The 22,018-nt window shown below is 42.8% G+C and overlaps 1 protein-coding gene across 1 annotated transcript; it reads left to right on the forward strand.

Moving 5' to 3' along the window:
- Positions 1–1,274: 1,274 nt before the first annotated feature.
- Positions 1,275–20,204, forward strand: LOC122931879 (thymic stromal cotransporter protein-like). Its single transcript, XM_044285937.1, has 5 exons — positions 1,275–1,382; positions 8,373–9,421; positions 11,507–11,590; positions 12,669–12,825; positions 19,431–20,204. The coding sequence occupies exons 2-5, from the start codon at positions 8,398–8,400 to the stop codon at positions 19,498–19,500; spliced, it is 1,335 nt and encodes a 444-aa protein (XP_044141872.1). The 5' UTR covers positions 1,275–1,382; positions 8,373–8,397; the 3' UTR covers positions 19,501–20,204.
- The last annotated feature ends 1,814 nt before the right edge of the window (positions 20,205–22,018 follow it).

The following is a 22,018-nucleotide window of genomic DNA, read 5'->3' on the forward strand; positions in this document are numbered from 1 at the left end:
GAAGTGAATGGGTCTGCATCTGACCCGCAAACAAATGTGGATCAAATACAGACCAAAAATGCTGTACGTTCATGTGCCTGAGCCCCTATAAAGATTATATAATTTACTACATGATCTCTTATTTTCATTGTTTTACATTAATCATGGGATAACCCCTTTAACTTGCTTTAAAGTTAGGGCTCTTCCCCACGAATTTAAGGGCTCTTTGCCCGTATTGCAGTCTGCAATATAGGCACTGGTCATGTGCACTCTGTGCTGCGGATGCAGAATCATTGACTTGAATGGGTCCACGATCAGCAACATACGGCCAAAGATAAGACATAGGGCCAGATTTATCATGACTCTGACGGCTCACTCCACTTTAACATATGGCTAAAGTCAGTTTTAGCCAAGTCAGATTTATGATTGGCCCTTTAATACTGTGATAAATGTGGTTTGACGATAGCAGTTTATCCGTCAGTAAGCAGCTTTACAAAAGTCGCACATCTTTACGAAAAAGTTGCACGTTTTTATGAAAAAGTTGCATGTTCTATTAAAAAGTCTCATAAGATAAGCATGGTCCTAACTGGAGTGAAATTGAGACTTTTTTGCGACTTTTTAAATAGTCCCAATAGTAAATCTGTCTAGAGATTCATTTACATAAGAAAACACGCCCACTTTCAGAAAACTGGCGAGCATAGTGCAGAGCAGAAAAAAGTCGCAAATTTGTGCGCAGTTTTAGCGTTTGGGACTTTTTTGGGACTTTTTCACTCCATTATTCTGACCTGAGCTAATGATCAATCTGGCCCATAGTGTATTCTAGCCTTTTGCGGAACAGAGGCACAGATCGTAAGCCCACGGAAACACTATGAAGCACTTCCATTTTCTTTCAGGTCTGTGCCTCCACACCGCAAAAGATAAGACGCCCTACCTTTTGCCGTATGTTGCTGATCACAGACCCATTCAAGTCAACGGGTCCGTATCTGCAGCACGGAATGCACATGACCAGTTTCCGTATATTGCAGACTGCTAATTGCGTTCCGCAGTACGGGCATAGAGCCCTTACGTTCATTGGCATGAGCCCTTAATAGAATTGAGAATGTAACCTGGTAAGAAAGGCACACAGATGAGCTGAAGTATTTTCATATTTGAACATCTGATCATAATTTTAGCTCCTTACTTGCTTTCTCCTTAGTTTCTGGGAATGCTTGGAAAAAAGATCAGCGCACATCACTTAAGGGGGAGGGATTTTCTTCAGCTTTTTTTTTTTAGGAAACCAGAAGTAGGAAAGCACAGTGTGGTTTCCGTCTGCTCCAAGCTGCCTTCCCATACCATAAAAAGATCATCTCTGACCTGCACAGAAGCAGTTTCTTCTCTACCTACAATCATCTAAGCAGATGGAAGTAAGTACTCTCATGTCCTACTGATTAGGCGCTATAGATGATTCTATCACTGTGTCATGTATACACGTAGACAAGGGATCAACGTCTAGCACGCCAGCTGTTCTAAAGCTATAAGTCCCAGAATCCTCTATTCACTTCTATAAGAACAGCTGTGCATGCTGGGACCTGTAGCTTCACAGCAACTGCCGTGTCAAAGGCTGCTAACCCGTCACGTAGACACGCAGATAAATGATAATGCATAGTTTGCTGTACTTTTAAAGATGTGTCAAACAACGTTTAGAAATCACTGATGAATGAAGGATGACAGAAATCCCATAAAATAAAATAAAAGAGATAGAGTATAACACTGTATATTTGAGGAATGGTTAGCAATTTTGATAACGTGTCTTTACTATTATCTTAATACTTATTCGGCTGTTTGTCTCATGCTGTAAAGACAAACACATCATTTCCTCCACCTACAATGTTTAGCAGGTGGAACTGCATTTTATTGTCCTCTGTTATCTTTTATTGATGTTAAACCAATAAAAAAAACTATTGAAACAGAAATCACTGATGAGCACTGTATTCCTTTCTAGCTATACGTTTATCTTCATGCAGGGCCAGGGTAAGGTATTTTGGTGCTATAGGCAGATAAGGAATATATCTCCCAACCCAAACTTAGAAATAATTAAAAATTATAGTGCCTGGATCACTGGTAGAGAAGTGGTTAATATAAACTTCACTGGTGGTCTATGTAAGTAAAAGGGGTTGTCTCATTTGAAACATTGGTGGCATGTCTCTAGGATATGCCACCAATGTAGGATAGGTGTGGGTCCCACCTCTGCAACCTGCACCTATCTCCAGAATGGGACACCCTAACCCTGGGTTCACACCTGAGCGTTTCTCAAACGCGCGTAAAACGTGCGTTTTTGTCGCGCGTTCTTATGCGCGTTTTTTGTAATAGTAAACGCGCGTTTGACGCGCGTTTGTGTCATTGACTGCAGTGTCCTATGGCCACAAACGCGCGTCAAAACGCCCCAAAGAAGCTCAAGTACTTGTTTGAGCGTCGGGCGTTTTACAGCGCGTTCGTACGCGCTGTAAAACGCCCAGGTGTGAACCATTCCCATAGGGAAGCATTGGATTTCATGTCTTGAGCGTTTTACAGCGCGTTTGAACGCGCTGTAAAACGCTCAGGTGTGAACCCAGGGTAAGTGTGCCACTGCCTTCCAGTGCTGGCTTGGCTCTCTCCAGTAGTCCCACAGAGGTAAATAGAGAGGTGGCCGTGCTTGCACGGTGTGCTCTCCATTCATTTCTATGGAACTTCTGAAAATAGACAAGTGTGCACGGTCAGCTATTTTAGCACTCCCACAGTAATGATATGCCATTAAAGTCCCAGATGAGACAAGCCCTTTAGGTGGTTAGTCTATGACCAGTATCTGGTGGTTTACACACCTCATCAGGTTCCAGGGCTCTTTTGTACTCCAATCATTGGTTCACAACTTTGCCATCAGGAGCTGAAAGTGCGATGATCCGGTCATATGGATTGGCAGTTTGAGTAGCCATATCAGGCTCTGAGATTTCAGGACTCCATTATAAACACTGATGTCAAAATATCCCAGAATAAATGCATACCTCAGGTTAGACCACAAAATACAGACCCCTGTATAAAAATAGACCCCTCAATAAATACAGACTGCAAATCAGAGCTCAAAAGAAATATTAATAACAAATAATAAATAAATAACATAATAAAAACAAATCTAATAATAAATATACAGACCCAAAATAGTTCTAGATTCTAGTCCAGATCCACGAACAGATACAGACCCCATAACAGATCCCTTAAATATATGAAGACCGTAGAACAGACCAAAATAAATATGCATAATACAAAAACTTCATATTTCAGACTGGACCACAGAATACAAACTCCTAATAACAAAAGACCACAGACCAGAATCCCTAATAATTATCTTTATATTTGTTTTCCACAGCACTTTACAGCAAGTGGGTACATGTACAAACAAATAGCAGTAATTTAGTCAAACTATAAGAATGAGGGCCCTGCTTGCGATAGCTTGCAATCTCTGAGGAAATAGTAACATAATAATATAGTAACATAGTACATAAGGCCGAAAAAAGACACTTGTCCATCCAGTTCGGCCTGTCATCCTGCAAGTTGATCCAGAGGAAGGCAAAAAACCCTGTGAGGTAGAAGCCAATTTTCCCCACTTTAGGGGAATAAAAAATTCCTTCCCGACTCCAATCAGGCAATCAGAATAACTCCCTGGACCAACGACCCCTCTCTAGTAGCTATAGCCTGTAATATTATTACACTCCAGAAATACATCCAACCCCTCTTGAATTCCTTTATTGTACTCACCATCACCACCTCCTCAGACAGAGTTCCATATTCTCACTGCTCTTACCGTAAAGAATCCTCTTCTATGTTTGTGTACAAACCTTCTTTCCTCCAGACGCAGAGGATGTCCCCTCGTCACAGTCACCGTCCTGGGGATAAATAGCTGATGGGATAGATCTCTGTACTGACCCCTGATATATTTATACATATTAATTAGATCTCCCCTCAGTCGTCTTTTTTCTAAAGTGAATAACCCTAATTTTGATAATCTTTCTGGGTACTGTAGTTGCCCCATTCCAGTTATTACTTTAGTTGCCCTCCTCTGGACCTTCTCCAGCTCTGCTATGTCTGCCTTGTTTACAGGAGCCCAGAACTGTACACAGTACTCCATGTGTGGTCTGACTAGCGATTTGTAAAGTGGTAGGACTATGTTCTCATCATGGGCATCTATGCCCCTTCTGATGCAACCCATTATCTTATTGGCCTTGGCAGCAGCTGCCTGACACTGGTTTTTGCAGCTTAGTTTGCTGTTTATTAAAATTCCTAGATCCTTTTCCATGTCAGTGTTACTGAGTGTTTTATCATTTAGTATGTACGGGTGACTTGCATTATTCCTTCCCATGTGCATAACTTTACATTTGTCAGTGTTAAACCTCATCTGCCACTTATCTGCCCAAGCCTCCAATCTATCCAGATCCCTCTGTAGTAGTATACTGTCCTCTTCAGTGTAAATTACTTTACACAGTTTAGTGTCATCTGCGAAAATTGATACTTTACTATGCAAGCCTTCTACAAGATCATTAATAAATATATTGAAGAGAATAGGGTCCAATACTGACCCCTGAGGTACCCCACTAGTGACAGTGACCCAATCTGAGTATGTACCATTAATAACCACCCTCTGTTTTCTATCCCTCAGCCAGTTACTTACCCACTTACAGACGTTTTCTCCCAGTCCAAGCATTCTCATTTTATATACTAACCTTTTATGTGGTACAGTGTCAAATGCTTTGGAGAAGTCCAGATATACGACATCCATTGATTCGCCGCTGTCAAGTCTAGAACTTACCTCCTCATAGAAACTGATTAAATTAGTTTGGCATGACCGATCCCTCACAAAGCCATGCTGATATGGCGTTATTTGCTTATTTCCGTTGAGATGCTCTAAGATAGCATCTCTCAGAAAACCTACAAACTGTTTACCCACAACAGATGTTAAACTTACCGGCCTATAGTTTCCAGGCTCTGTTTTTGGACCCTTTTTGAATATTGGCACTACATTTGCCATGCGCCAATCCTGTGGGACATTCCCTGTCAGTATAGAGTCCGCAAATATCAGAAATAAGGGTCTGGCTATGACATTACTTAATTCCCTTAGGATATGCGGGTGTATGCCATCCGGTCCTGGCAATTTGTCTATTTTAATCTTTTTAAGTCGCTGATGTACTTCTTCCTGGGTCAGACAGGACACTTTTAATGGGGAATTTATTTTTACATTTTGCATGTCATCTGACAGTTTATTTTCCTCAGTGAATACATTGGAGAAAATATTTAACAGCTTTGCTTTCTCCTCGTCGCTCTCTGTGACTCCCCCCTCATTACTCTTTAAAGGGCTGACACCTTCATATTTATACTTTTTAACATTTATATAATTGAAGAACATTTTAGGGTTAGTTTTACTCTCTTTGGCAATTAATCTCTCGGTCTATAGTTTGGCCGCTTTTATTTGTTTTTTACATGTTCTATTTTTTTCTTTTATAGTTTTTCAGTGCTTCTGTGCCTCCCTCCTGTTTTAGTGATTTATATGCTTTCTTTTTGTCATTTCTTTCTTTCTTTACAGTTCTGTTTATCCACATTGGTTTCTTTTTGTTCCTTAACCTTTTATTCCCATACGGTATGTACCTCTCACAATGAGATTTTAGGATGTTTTTAAAGATATCCCATTTTGTGGCTGTATTTTTATTTTTGAGGACCTTGTCCCAGTTAGTTAGGCCTATGGCCTCTCTTAGTTGGCTAAATTTAGCTTTTTTGAAGTTTGGTATTTTTGTTCCTCCCTGCAGAAACGCTCTTTTGAATGATAATTTGAAGGTTATTACTTTATGGTCACTAATTCCCAGGTGTCCACCAACCTGCACGTCTGTTGTTCTGTCAGGCCTATTGGTTAATACTAAGTCCAGTATGGCCATCCCTCTAGTCGGGTCCTGAACCAGTTGGGAGAGGTAATTGTCTTTGGTTATTGCCAAGAACCTGTTTCCTTTATGAGATATACAAGTTTCAGTTTCCCAGTCTATATCTGGGTAGTTGAAGTCCCCCATAATAACCACCTCATTATGATTTGCCGCCTTGTCAATCTCATTTAGTAGTAGATTTTCTGTGGACTCTGGTATATTAGGTGGTTTATAGTAAACTCCTATTAGTAATTTATTGTTGTTTTTAGCTCCATGTATCTCTACCCACAGTGACTCCACATGTTCATGTCCCTCACTTATATCTTCATGGAGTGTGGGCTTTAGACAAGACTTTACATAAAGGCAGACCCCTCCCCCTCTCCGGATTTGACGATCCTTTCTAAACAGACTGTAACCTTGTACATTAACTGCCCAGTCATAGCTATCATCCAGCCATGTCTCAGTTATTCCCACTATGTCATAGTTCTCCTCACACATCACTAATTCCAGCTTCCCAGTTTTATTAGTCAGGCTTCTGGCATTAGTATACATACATTTGAGAGGTTTATGTATATTTTTTACCCTACACCTTTCCTTCTGAACTGTTCTAGTCCCTCCTTCCATTCCTCCCCTAGTCCCACTACCTTGCCCCCGGTCTCTATCTGCACTATCTTCCCCTCCTATAGTGTAATTTCCCTCCCCCCTAGTTTAAACACTCCTCCAACCTTCTAGCCATCTTTCTCCCCAGCACAGCTGCCCCCTTCCCATTGAGGTGCAGCCCGTCCCTATGATAGAGCCTGTAGCCGATAGAGAAGTCGGCCCAGTTCTCCAGGAACCCAAACCCCTCTTTCCTACACCAGTTCTTGAGCCACTTGTTAATCTCCCTAATCTCGCACTACCTTTCTTGTGTGGCTCGTGGTACAGGTAGTATTTCGGAAAATACTACCTTTGAGGTCCTTGCCCTAAGCTTTTCACCTAAATCCCTGAAATCATTTTTAAGGACTCTCTCCACCTACCTCTAACTTTGTCATTGGTTCCGATATGGACCATGACCGCTGGATCTTCTTCAGCCCCTCCCAGTAATCTGTCAACCCCATCCGCGATGTGTCGAACTGTAGCGCCAGGAAGACAGCACACTGTTCGGCGATCACGGTCTTTGTGACAGATTTCCCTATCTGTTCCCCTAATAATGGAGTCTCCCACTACCAGCACCTGTCTGGCCTGCCCTGCTCTCCTGGTCCCCTGCTTACTGGAGCTGACATTCCCCTGACTGGCAGAGGAAGTGTCCGGCTGCAGCAGTGCCGTCCCTGGACACCGTCCCTCATCTGCCAATCGTGCAAACTTGTTGGGGTGTGTCAGATCAGGGCTAGCCTCCCTGGCACTCTTCCCTCTACCCCGCTTTCTAACTGTTACCCAGCTAGCTACCTCACTTTCCTCAGCCTCCTCTCTGTCACCCTCCCCCTCATCTACTCATAAGGTGGCACAAAAGTGTGGTAAGGGTTTGTATGTGTCTTAAAGGACATGGCAGAATTAAATGTTATCCCCAGACAGCGGACGTGTGAGACTGGAAAAAGCATAATGTTGTTCACTGTAATGGATAGGTCTAGTAGGGAGTGTGGGTAGCTGAGTGACATGGTGGAAAGATAATGAATTCTGTTTTCTCCATAATTGAGATTTAAGAAGCGGCAGGTGAATAATGAAGATATAAATGATAGACATGATGGGATTCTGGATAGAATGGGCTGGGCCAGAGAGGTAGCTATAAGTGTCATCAGCATAGAGGTGTTATTGGAAGCCATGGTACTGTGTGAGCTGTTCCAGGCGGAATGTATAAATGGAGAAAATCCTTGAGGGACACTAACAGAGAGGGGTGTGATGAGGAGGTGGTGTATGGATAGGAAACGCTGAAGGTTCTGTTGATGATGTATGAAGAGATTCAGGAGAGGGCCAGGTCTCTGATGCTGAAGGATGAGCAGGTTTGCAACAGGAGTGGTCGACTGTTTCAAAAGCAGAGGATAGGTCAAGAAGTGCACAGTAATGAAATTTAGCTTTGGCAGCTAGCAGATCATTGGGAACTTTGGTTATGGCGGTTTCAGTGGAGTAATTGGGATGCAAGTCGGATTGTTCCTCTACTTCAAATGGAAGTAGTGACATGCTGGAGGATGGGTCCAGGAAAGGCTTCCTGAGTATGGGTGGGATGGTCTCACATTCAAAAGGAAGATGCCAGTGGTTAATGATAGATTGAAGAGGTGGGTTGGGATAACTATAGAGCAATGCATAAGGTGAAATCTGTTGCATACCTGCAACAAAATCATCAGAATTTCCACTGCAGAAATCTAACAAGTTGTGCACTGGTGTTTCCAACAGACGACCAGCACAGATTTTTAGCCAATCTTGGAGATTTGGGGAGTACAGATAGTAGACAATTTTCCATTATGCAATGAATAACATTGATTTACAATATGTGTTTTCTTCAAGGACACAAATAGCCAAGACTGCAGAGATGAATAGGATGTCCATTGTTCCAGTAGTTGCAGGAGCTCAGATTGCCAGCTCATTCTATGACACTGCACTGCTTATGGTGGTAAGGAATCATTATAACAAATCAATTAACAGCCAAGAATCTCCTTCCAACTCTAGTAACGATGACATGTTACAGAAGGCCATTTCAAACTTCTACATTATTTATAATGTCATCATGGGATTAACGCCTCTTCTGTCTGCCTATATCATAGCAAAAATTGGAGACAAGACCAGCAGGAAGGTCACAATATGCGTGCCATTACTTGGATACCTCATATCAAGAATGTTTTTACTGTTTATCATCATCTGGGATTGGCCAGTGGAAGTGATGTTTGGCTCCGCAGCACTGAATGGTTTAACTGGTTGGTTCACAACTTATTGGGCTGGTGTGGCAGCTTGGACTTCCTTATGCTCTTCTGAAACGAGACGATCTCTACGACTTATTCACATTGAACTGGTGTACGGACTGGCAGGATTTGTAGGCAGCTTGGCTTCAGGACATTTATTTGTTATCTTACATATAACAAGCCATCAAGGAACTATCCTTATGATTTGTAGCATGGGTTGCTATGCACTTTGTGTTATATACTGCATTTTTATTCTGAGAACCCCAGAAGAACATGATAATACAGAGTCCACCAGACTTTTAAAAGAATCTAGAAATACAATACAAGGGAATGAAATTGAAGATTCAGCTATTGAATCGACATCCAATCTTATCCTTACTTCAATGTTTGTCAGTACTATCCTGTTTAATGTGGCTTTTACAGCAACTGATGACGTAGCCAATGTGTTTGTACTAAAGAAGCCTCTGAATTGGGGTCCAGTAGATGTTGGCTACGGCAATGCTGCATTCTACATGACCTACATCACCAGCTTTCTAGGGGTTTTTATTTTCTCCCGATTTACAGGTGATCTGGGAATGATTGCTATTGGAATCCTTTCATTTGGTTCTGGACTCCTGATAATGGGCTTTGTGCGCTCAACCTATATGTATTATATTGGTAAGTATATATTACTGAATCAGTAGAATAATAATATGTAGCTGTTCACTCATAAACCATATTAATATGATGACCTGCATGGGAATACTGGAACTGGTACTGATCAAATTTAACCTGATATTTAGCATTTTTCTAGAAAGACTTTACTTACTGTACATGCCAATAGACAACCCTTTACATTTATACAGTTGCAAGAAAAAGTATGTGAACCCTTTGGAATGATATGGATTTCTGCACAAATTGGTCATAAAACGTGATCTGATCTTCATCTAAGTCACAACAATAGACAATCACAGTCTGCTTAAACTAATAACACACAAAGAATTAAATGTTACCATATTTTTATTGAACACACTATGTAAATATTCACAGTGCAGACTAATGACATCTTCAAGAGCTAATTAGATTGAGGTGTTAGCCAACTGAAGTCCAATCAATGAGATGAGATTGGAGGTGTTGGTTACAGCTGCCCTGCCCTATAAAAAACACACACCAGTTCTGAGTTTGCTTTTCACAAGAAGCATTGCCTGATGTAAATGATGCCTCGCACAAAAGAGCTCTCAGAAGACCTACGATTAAGAATTGTTGACTTGCATAAAGCTGGAAAGGGTTATAAAAGTATCTCCAAAAGCCTCGCTGTTCATCAGTTCACGGTAAGACAAATTGTCTATAAATGGAGAAAGTTCAGCACTGATGCTACTCTCCCTAGGAGTGGCCGTCCTGTAAAGATGACTGCAGGAGCACAGCACAGACTGCTCAATGAGGTGAAGAAAAATCCTAAAGTGTCATTTAAAGACTTACAAAAGTCTCTGGCATATGCTAACATCCCTGTTAGCGAATCTACGATACGTAAAACACTAAACAAGAATGGATTTCATGGGAGGATACCACAGAGGAAGCCACTGCTGTCCAAAAAAACATTGCTGCACGTTTACAGTTTGCACAAGAGCACCTGGATGTTCCACAGCAGTACTGGCAAAATATTCTGTGGACAGATGAAACCAAAGTTGAGTTGTTTGGAAGAAATACACAACACTATGTGTGGAGAAAAAGAGGCACAGCACACCAACATCAAAACCTCATCCCAACTGTGAAGTATGGTGGTGGGGGCATCATGGCTTGGGGCTGCTTTGCTACGTCAGGGCCTGGACGGATTGCTATCATCTAAGGAAAAATGAATTCCCAAGTTTATCAAGACATTTTGCAGGAGAACTTAAGGCCATCTGTCCACCAGCTGAAGCTTAACAGATGATGGGTGTTGCAACAGGACAACAACCCAAAGCATAGAAGTAAATCAACAACTGAATGGCTTAAACAGAAGAAAATACGCCTTCTGGAGTGGCCCAGTCAGAGTCCTGACCTCAACCCGATTGAGATGATGTGGCATGACCTCAAGAAAGCGATTCACACCAGACATCCCAAGAATATTGCTGAACTAAAACAGTTCTGTAAAGAGGAATGGTCAAGAATTACTCCTGGTTGAAGTTATTGCTGCCAAAGGAGGTTCAACCAGTTATTAAATCCCAGGGTTCACATACTTTTTCCACCTGCACTGTGAATGTTTACATGGTGTGTTCAATAAAAACATGGTAACATTTAATTATTTGTGTGTTATTAGTTTAAGCAGACTGTGATTGTCTATTGTTGACTCAGATGAAGATCAGATCACATTTTATGATCAATTTGTGCAGAAATCCATATCATTCCAAAGGGTTCACATACTTTTTCTTGCAACTGTATATCATTCCTTTTATCTACAGTAAATATAGTTTGAATAGCTTTTAATGCAATGCTGTAATATAATGCTCTGTACTTAGCTACCTCTGGCAGTCCCATAGACAAGGAGTGTCAGGACGCATGCCCGACCAGACCCTTCATCAGATGAGGGTAATCGTACCCCTGTTCGCTGGATCATGGGGGTCTTAGTAGTTAGACCCCCACGATCAGTTAGTTATTCGCTATTCCGTGGATAGAGGATAACGGAAAAACTGGCGCAATGCTTCTTAATGCATGTTGACACATTATATCCTGCACTTTCCTTCTGCAATACTTTTTGTATACCTTTATTTTAAACATATTTTTCAGCTCGAGTGGTGATGATCTTTTCTTTAATCCCAACACCAACCATCAGATCAGTTATATCTAAGCATATTCAAGGATCCTCATATGGTAAGATGTCACAATTCTAAACATAAACTAAAAATAAAGAAACTGATGGTTACAATCGAGCAGATACTGACAGTATGTCTGGACCCATGGTGCACTCTACAATGATTTTGTTTTCCCTTTGGATATTGTATTATTTGTATTTAGCACTTTCCCTTTTATTATGCAGAGCTGTTCACAGAGATTATAGTTTACACTAAAATTTGAGGACAGTCATGTCCCACAGAAGTATACCTCCCGGCTCCCTGTACACCGTTGCAACCATATCTTCCTGTTTTTTTTTTTCTATACTAGCTTGCTCCGTTTTGCAGGTATCAGTACTTTTGTTTTGGCAGCTAGTAGCGATGAATTATCAGGTGGGAGGTCCCCAGTGTCAATGGTTGAGCACTGTAGATCACCATTTCTTTATATTTGCCTCTTTTTTTTTTTACAGTGTAAAACTTAACTTTTATTCACTATTATCTAAAAGAAGAAACAGGGAAATTTGCTTAAAACTTCTAGCTGAGATGTGCTGCATAGTTGATACTGTTTCAGATCAGACCCCCCATCAGACCTCAGACATTTAAAAAAATAAACTTACCTAGCCTGCAGATCCAGGGCTCACCACTGCCTGGTCTTCTTGATGCTGTGCACAGTCAGGACACAGTGCAGAGCGGGGAACGGAAGAAGACCAGATAGGGTGAGTACAGCCAACTCAGTGGTGTCCTGCTCCCTGTGCCCCCTGCATACTAATGCTTCCATAATGGAAGCGGTCATTAGCATTCACGCTATAAGATGTACTGCCATTTTTCCCACACTCTAGATCACTCTGTGTGTAAAGAATTTATAGAATATGAGTTTTACTTTTTGACTTGAATTACTGAAATAAATAAACTTTTCGAAAGATTAAACGGATTCCTCAGACAGATGTCATACAGTGGCTTCCGTTAACATAGGGTTCCATTGTATAAAAAGCATGTATAAAATCCATTAATGTGTACTTTTTTTTGGTGTGTGTGCTGCACTCTGCAGGATTGAAAAACATAGTGCACTAAAAACGTGATATAAACAGCCCATTAGATCTTCTAATATGTCTTTGTAGGCAAAGTATTTGCTGTACTACAGTTGGCGATAGAAATTGTAGCAGTGAGTTCATCTGCAGGATTCAACAAGCTTTATCAAGCCACCTTAGATTGGTTCAGCGGATTCTGTTTCATCCTGTTTGGTGCCTTGGCATTCATCAGCATTATTCCAATTAGGTATGTAGATGGCATACAATCATACATAACTCTGTATACCGCAATTATACCTACTTTGTAAGGGTATACACTCAATTGTACTTGTTAGATTGTATTTGTGGCTATAACAGAAATAGGCATACAATATAGTTTTGTGTCATAGCTATAAAGAGAACCTGCCTGCACTTTTCACATGTCTTCTATAGTACTTGTATTTCAGATAAAAAATAAAATAAATTTAGCTTCTTTAGAAGAACTGTCTTCAGTCTATTGTAAATTCTTCTAGAAATATCTGAATAACTACCTACTCGGTTCCACTATTCCTGTCCCTGGTCAAAGGGCTGGTGACCCAGGGTGTGTATCCCTGTCTCAGTGTCTTCTTCTGGTCACTAGTGTGGTCTGTAGAGTCTCTCCTACTAAGTAATGGTCCATATGTTCAGAGAAGTAGGGGTTCTGCACACGACCATATGTTCAGAGAAGTAGGGCTCATGCACACGACCATATGTACGGATCAGCTAATAATACGGATGACATCCGTGTGCATTCTGTATCTTCCGGTACGGAACAACTGGCCCCTAATAGAACAGTACTATCCTTGTCCGTAATGTGGACAATAATAGGACATGTTCTATTTTTTAGCGTAACGGACATACAGAAACAGAATGCACACGGAGTAACTTCAGTTTTTTTGTGGACCCATTGAAATGAATGTCTCCACATACGGTTCGCAAAAAACGGAACGGACATGGAAAGCAAATACGCTCATGTGCATGAGCCCTTATACTGTTTCTGTCACGACCATGTTTATGGCCGTGACTCCTTGGGAGCCGTATACAGTTGCCCGCCGTTTTCTGGGTTGTTGTGTCAACCGCAGCTGGAGGCATTTTGTCGTTGGCCTCAAGTGCGGATGCCGCGGACAACAGCTATGTGTGCGGTTCCCTTGGAGTTGTGTGCGTGTTTGTATGCACTTTCGTATGTCTGTGTGCACTCTGTGTTATGTGTGGTGTGCACTTACATCTTCCCCTCACTGTGGTTGCCCGTGGCAACGTTTGGTCGTTGTGTGTACATGTGGTGGCAGTGTCCCGGCCTTCGGGCTGACTCCCAGGACATGAGTGTCACCCATGTCGTTGCCAGCGGCAACAACCACAGTGTGTTCGTTGTTTGGACACTTCCCCTTTAAGTTGTGTTTTCCCTTCCCTGGTGCTGGAAGGGTTAACTCCCTTCCCAGTGTGTGCTTGGTTTGGACACTTCCCCTTTTAGTTGTGTTTTCCCTTCTGTGGTATTGGAAGGGTTAACTCCCTTTCTGTGTGTGTGAGTCACGGGGTGTGTCTGACCGTTGGGTGTGGCCTCTTGGCCCTATAAAGCCTCAGTTGTAGGCAGTAGCCAGAGAGGGTGCTTCAGCTATGCTGGCTGGAGACATCCTCCTGGTTACTTACCAACTGCCAGTGGGGGCCATTCTTCTGGTCATAGCAAAAAATAATGTCGTTTGGTGTTTGGAAGATGTTTGTCTTTATGCTTCTTTATTGCAGCTTATGGATCTGGGTTTCTGTGCGTGGATGTGTGGTTGCTGGGTTCATCTCAGGTTGTGTGGACATCAGCTTGCCAGCACAGGGATCCAGTCAGCAAGGCTGTGGCAGGTAGGTGGAACTAGTACTGTTCACCTGCCATATCCGTAAGTCTGTTGGTGTTCCCCTTTTCCCTGCAGCTTGGCCAGTGAGACTCCTGTTCCTCCGTATCCAGAAGGAACAGGTCGTCTTACCCTGACTCCTAGTCCAGGGACCGGTTAGGGATCCGAGGTTCCTGAGCATGGGTCCTCCTACCTTAAAGGTCGGCCCATGCAGCTAGGAGTTAGGGTCAGGTTAGGGACGCAATAGGAGGTGACCTGCTCCCTAATCCTGTTGTCCTGGTCGAGCAGCGACCATCTTCCGGCATCGCACGGCTGAGGGTTTTCCCCATCCTCAGCCGTGACAGTTTCTAACTGAGCTAAAACCTTCTAGTGGGAGTAGTGGAGGGGAGAAGCACAGCCTAAAAGAAACAATGTTGCAATTTAAGCCTGACATAGACTCAATACAAGTCAATGGGGACGACTTAGGGCTCTTTCACACTTGCGTTCTTTTGTTCCGGCATAGAGTTCCGTCGTCGGGGCTCTATGCCGGAAGAATCCTGATCAGGATTATCCCAATGCATTCTGAATGGAGAGAAATCCGTTCAGCATGCATCAGGATGTCTTCAGTTCAGGACCGGAACGTTTTTTGGCCGGAGAAAATACCGCAGCATGCTGCGCTTTTTGCTCCGGCCAAAAATCCTGAACACTTGCCGCAAGGCCGGATCCGGAATTAATGCCCATTGAAAGGCATTAATCCGGATCCGTCCTTAAGCTAAACGTCGTTTCAGCGCATTGCCAGATCCGACGTTTAGCTTTTTCTGAATGGTTACCATGGCTGCCAGGACGCTAAAGTCCTGGCAGCCATGGTAAAGTGTAGTGGGGAGCGGGGGAGCAGTATACTTACCGTCCGTGCGGCTCCCGGGGTGCTCCAGATTGACGTCAGGGCGCCCCACGCGCATGGATGACGTGATCGCATGGACACGTCATACATGCGCATGGGGCGCTCTGACGTCATTCTGGAGCGCCCCGGGAGCCGCACGGACGGTAAGTATACTGCTCCCCCGCTCCCCACTACTTTTATGGCAACCAGGACGTTAATAGCGTCCTGGCTGCCATAGTAACACTGAACGCATTTTGAAGACGGATCCGTCTTCAAATGCTTTCAGTTCACTTGCGTTTTTCCGGATCCGGCGTGTAATTCCGGCAAATGGAGTACACGACGGATCCGGACAACGCAAGTGTGAAAGAGGCCTAAGCAGTTTTCAGACATAATCAACAGTCTAGACAGAGCTTAATCAGACAGTCAAAAGGTCACAGTGTCTGTTTTTCCCTACAAAACTTAGGCTACTTTCACACTAGCGGCAGGACGGATCCGACAGGCTGTTCACCCTGTCGGATCCGTCCTGCCGCTATTTCGCCATGTCGCTGGACTGCCGCTCCGTCCCCATTGACTATAAGTACTGCATATCCGACTTTTTAGTCTGGTTGCCTCTCGCTGTGCACTGCCGTAGCTCCACCCCCTCCCTATAATAGTCAGAGGGGACGGAGCGGCAGTCCGGCGGCACGGCAAAATAGCGGCAGGACGGATCCGACAGGGTGAACAGCCTGACGGATCCGTCCTGCCGCTAGTAGCCTAAGCTTTACATGTTCCCTTATAGTAACTAGAAAGTCCCAAAGTCTCTTAGTATTAGCTGACCATGTATTACCCTTTCCACAGTGCAGTGCAATATATTACAGTAAATGTATAAAATGCAGTTCAACAATATACAACAGAATAAGTGTACAGAACAGCATAAATCCTAGTGAAAGTTTACACTTCAAAGTGCAGTAAACTAGGGAGTTGCAGGATTTGCATAGTAGCAATAGGAGCAAAATGTCCACAAACATTCAAGTACCCTTGCTCCAGTGCACTACATATCATTGATAGCTGAGAAGTCGAAGCATTGGTTATACACCAAAGCCTTGGCTTGATTGGGTTTTCCAGTACAAAAACAAAAAAATGTAAAAAAAAGAAATGTTGTTATACTGACGGCACCGATCACCTGCTGCTGCTTTTCCGATGGTGACTGGGTCCCGCTGCACTCTACTTCCTGCTCCTGTCTTGACCACAGGAAATGTCTGTCAATGCCACTCAATCACTGCTTCAAAGATGACCTGCCTCTGCCAAGTGATTGACTGAGCAGCACTCACAGCTATTTCCTGCTGATTTGAGACATCAGCAGGAAGTGGAGCACAGTAGGGACTCAGCACATTCAGAAATGCAGTGGCAGGGGATCAGCAAGGTTAGTATAATCTAGTTCAGGGGTAGGCAACCTCCGGCACACCAGCTATTGTGAAACTACAACTCCCAGCATGCATATTTGCTCTGCTCTTCTAAGAACTCTCATAGAAATAAATGGCGCATGCTGGAAATTGTAGTTTCACAACAGCTGGAGTCCTGTCGAAGGTTGCTGATCCCTGATCTAGTTTATTTTACTGAACCATTTGATGGCCATCCCATTTTATTGTTTTGTGTTGGAAAAGCAATTTAAGCCAAGGCTCTGGTGCATAACTAATGCTTGGGTACATAACTGTAAATGATACCACATGCTGATCTATTGAATATTATGATACTGTGTGCCATTTAAATAGATGGTAAATCTGGCATTTGGCATTATGTGTCATTACTTCTATGTGCTAACCACATATAGTGCTGTTTTTATAGGAGCCTGAGGATGTCCCCAGGCACAAGGGAAATGTTTTTTTTTTTTATGAATACCCCTGTTAGGTCTGCAGATGCACATGTCTCCTGCCAGTAAAATATGTTACCGTGAATTATGAGGAAATGTTACATTAAAGAGTAATTAAAGTTAAATTAAGTGTGCGCTTAAAACTCAGATCTCTGTACACTGCTGACAGCTCAGTACGGAGTACATATTGTATGAATGGGCAGCAACGCAGTGAGTACGGGCAGGAGTGCACATTGCTGCTCCTGCCCGTGCCCCCGGATGATTACTATGTGACAGATTCCCAGCGGACGCTCATTCTGTTCAAATTATATGCTCTTTATTCAGGATAAATGTACAAGTATAAGGATGCGTTTCGGCCCATCCAGCCTTCATCAGCTAGCATTATAAACTAATTTACAATCTTAAATACAACTTCCCTCCCATGTGCGATATCGTCAGACGCCCACAATCGGGCGGTACTCTCGATATTTCAACCAGACGTCAAAAAAACGAACCAAACCGTCAAAAAAACAAACCAAGCCAAATAGATAAACATGACTAACATATATACCACAAGATACAAAATTACAAATACACAAATATAGATATCGCTAACTTGCAGTGAATCATCGCAGATTTGCTGTCTGTAAAATAAATAATCAAAGTAAATATCACATTAATCTAGCAAATACAACCTTATGTCAAATGGGCAATCTCATATTCGCTATTCAATAATCTGGGTTGTAATGTTCCCAGGGTGTGAATCCAATAAGCTTCTCTACGCAGTAATTGGATTTTAATATCACCACCTCTTCTCTGTCTTTTGACTTGCTCCAGCACTTGAAACCTGAGCTGGGAGATGGAGTGATGGGAAATTGTGAAAGTGGGCTGGCAAAGGTAGTAATAAGGTGCCAGTGCGTATATTGGACGTATGCTTGCAAATCCGATCTCTCACTGGTTGTATGGTTTCACCAATATAGCACAAGCCACAAGGACATTTAACCAAATAACTCACATTCGTAGATTCGCAGGTAAAAAAGCCTTTGATTTTAAAGGCCCTACCTGTGTGCGTGGATGATGAAAAAATTCTCCCTTAATTATATGCAAGCACTGCGCACAATGCAAACAAGAAAAGGTACCGTTTCTCTAGCTACCTATTGTCCTCTGACGAGGAGTCACTTTCATAGTGCCTGTATCGGCATGGACTAGCTGGTCACAGTAACTTGTATTCCGTTTGTTACAAATCAGTGGGGGATTTATGAATTCCATTATCTGCGGGTATGATTTATGTAGTAGTGGCCAGTGTTTGCAAACAATTTGGTCAAACTGTTTATTGAAAAAATGAAATTTGTGTGTAAAGGCTATACGTGAATCCAGCACATACTTTCCGAAGAAGGCCACGAGGGACTCGAGTGGCCCCGCCACACGCAAGAAACATCATCAATGTATCTCTTCAATAGTAGGGCATTCTCCCGATAATGTAAATTGTCACATACATAGGTTTCTTCAAATGATAACATAAAAGCATTTGCGTAGTGTGGGGCCACATTTGAGCCCATCATGGTCCCACGTCTCTGTAAATAAAAAACATCTCCAAACAGAAAATAGTTTTCAAATCATACCAAATGTAATAATTTCAACAGAAATTCCTGCTGTCATAATTTCAACAAAAATACCTGCTGTCTGTCTGTGAATTCACTGGAATGCATCAATCGCGATACTGCCCCTACACCCCCCAGATGATTACTAACTCCTGGCATAATACATGGGTACCCTGTACCCATGTACTATGCCAGGATTAGCTGAGCGGAGTGGGCTCCTGCTTCTGCCTGCTCCTCCAAGCTAAGAGAACTGCATGTCAGCTCTTGTTTATAATTTATAAATTATTATAAAAGTTTACTTACTCTTTAAGGCTAATTTCACATTCATATTATGTTATATTATTTCCACTCTTCTGCTCCGTTATAGCAGCCGAAGAACTCAAGTAAAGGAAGTACTATAATGGAATCTGTTAATTTTCAATTCTGGAGAGTTTACTTAGCAGAGAAATAAGCCCTGCATGCAAGTCTTTTCTCTCTGCTATTTTTGACAGACTCTGTGATGGAAAACCCAAATGGAGCTTCCGATGCAGATGTGAATGTAGCATAATGCATAATGTGCTATTTTATCTGGAATAGAATTTATAATGGAGCCTCCAATACAGATGTGAAACTAGCCTTACATGTAACCAATGAAGAGTCCAGTTTAATGATTACAAGCAGAGATCCTGAAAATTGTAAGGAATTGTTATTCTTTTTGTCTCACTTTTCCAGTATTGTGGCCTACTATGAATGGTCAAGAAGAGTTCAACAGAATATTGTAGTGGTGTCAGACCCACAATAGGGTTTCTGATGAATGCTGAAACATTTTATCATCGTGCAGAACAACAGCCTAAAGACTATGCACAACAAGAGGCATACTGTCATCAACTAGACATTAAAGGGACACTTGGAATGGGGTATTTTTAAAACTCAATATTCATTGAAATCTATTTTTTATAATTCTTGGCTATTTTTCTTTTTCATTTCCCCTCTACCATGTCATTAAGAAATAAAAACAATATGTGGGGTGGGTGTAAGGTGATGTTGGTGTTGTCTTGGTGGTTATGTTTTATAAAATGTTTAACTATCTGATTTAAAGAAGACCTGTTACCACAAATGGAAATTTTTTGTAAAATTGTAATTTATACATTTATATCTTTGCTTTTTCCACCTCCTATGAGTACCTATTTGTATAAGAGGGAGGGGTTATCAGTGATTGATAGTGATAAAGATTCTTTGAATCAGCTAAGAAAGCTCCCATATACTCCAGCTCTCAGAAAACACCTTATCCCCACCAAAGCACGGAGGTTCCATCTTACCCAAGAGAACATGCCTCCTTGCTACTTCATGTAACGGGGTTTTGAGGGCGCCCCCTAGTGTCTTTGGGGTCCCTAAACCTAGTTAACTCACTATGCCTGACAGGCGGATCCTGAGCCTCCGCTATCTGGGAGCTGGGGTACATGTCTGCGGCAGTGCCTCCACCCAGTGGAGCATCCGGGGTAGGGATGTGGGGTCCCAGTGGGAACATACTTAGTACAATGAGACTGACACAGCCTAACTGGAATTTACTTTATATAGTAAGCAGCAAATTAACCAACATACATAAGAAAATACAATAGAGTAATACAGGTAACAATGCAATGTGGATTTTCCTCACCCACCCACAAGCACGCCTGTGTCCCACCCGCTTATCTTCGCCCTAGTGGCCGTTGGTGCACATAGGAGAGTTGGGGCCCTTATAAGTCCTGCTCTGCAGGGTCACTGAAGCAGCCTGAGCTGTGTAATGTCCGTCACTGGACCTCAGAGTCTTTACTGTTAGTGAGGAGACAGGTGCCCTGTGGTGATACAGGGAGAGGTTTGGCTTACCCTCACAACACGATTAGCCAGGTCAGTCAGCAGCAGTCTCCTCTCACTGGATTCACCAGACGTCTGGACTCAGCGCTTGTCTTTGCCAGCAGGCCCCTCTCTCAGCAGGTGTGATCTTGGGTGAAGCAGGTTCTCTCAGCAAGGTTCCATCTCTGTGCTGCAGTCTCTCACAACATGTCCTTTCTCTGGCTGAGCATGTAGTAACTTCCAGAAAGCTCCAGGACCTACGATGATGTCACAATCATGTGACCAATGCTCAATGTTTTATTAACAGCATACTGAGTCCATCTGCCATCTACTGGGCATTTCAGATAATGCAGCCTGTGTAACTTCACAGGGTTACATGCTCCCCCTTGAAAATACTTGCCTTCCACTGGCAAGTCCTAGCCAGGGAGCTTAACAAAAACTCAACAGAAAAAGGTTTAGCATACATACAGTACAGTTAACACAGTAACATCCTAGCTAGCTAGTTATCTAGGGTAAAGAGTCGCTAACATTTACCACTTCAGCTAGTGCATGTAGGAAAGTGGCCATTTTAGATGCTGCTTGTGTCAGCGGGGCATAACTGGGCTCTCCTATATTATCATAAACTAGGGCCCTAGGGGGTTGCCGCACTCTGGTGCTGTGTCTCAGTTCTCGCTGTGGGAGAGGATCTTGGGACATCAACTGTGGAACTTCAACTCCTGCCCTCGAAGTAGAGTCTCTAAGGGAAGTTCCAGGCACAAAACATGGACTTTCTGGATTCAACCTTGGAGAACTTTGTGACCCAGGAGAGGTTTCAGGACTCGGTGAAACCACAGGAGTTAAAGGAGGCAATTGCTGTGTTTCTTCTGCGGGTGATGACCACCACTGATCCTCTGCACTGGGAGTTCCCGGGGTCTCCTCTGTCCCATTTCCAGGACTCTCTGCTGGGTTTTCCTCCAGTTCTTCACTACTCTCTTCCTCTTCATCAGCATACACAACTGGAAGCAGATGGTTTCTATGCCAAGCCTTTATTCGGCCCTCCGGGCCCCTAATGTTGTACACTGGCAGTCCTTCCAGTTTGGACACAACCTCAAACAGGATATCTTTCCATCTGTCAGCCAGTTTGTGTTTTCCAGGCACACCTAGATTCCGGAGAAGAACTTTATCCCCTGCTTGAATCTCCCGATATCTCACCTTAGAATCATACCTTCTTTTGTTCCGTTCTTCCATCTTTGCTGCAGCTTGGGTAGCCAACTCATAGGCCCGATGAAGGTTTTGTTTGAGGTTCCTCACATATTGAAAGTGTGAAGTTGAATCTGTTCCATCAGGAGACACTCCCAAACGGACATCTATCGGCAATCGAGCTTCTCTTCCGAACATTAGGAAATAGGGTGAGAACCCTGTAGATTCATGCCTTGTACAATTGTATGCGTGGACCATGGCTTCCACATGTTTACTCCAAGACCGCTTCTCGACTTGCTTGAGAGTCC

The sequence above is a fragment of the Bufo gargarizans genome, chromosome 1 (assembly GCF_014858855.1).
Source record: "Bufo gargarizans isolate SCDJY-AF-19 chromosome 1, ASM1485885v1, whole genome shotgun sequence".
NCBI classification, from domain to species: Eukaryota; Metazoa; Chordata; class Amphibia; order Anura; family Bufonidae; genus Bufo; species Bufo gargarizans.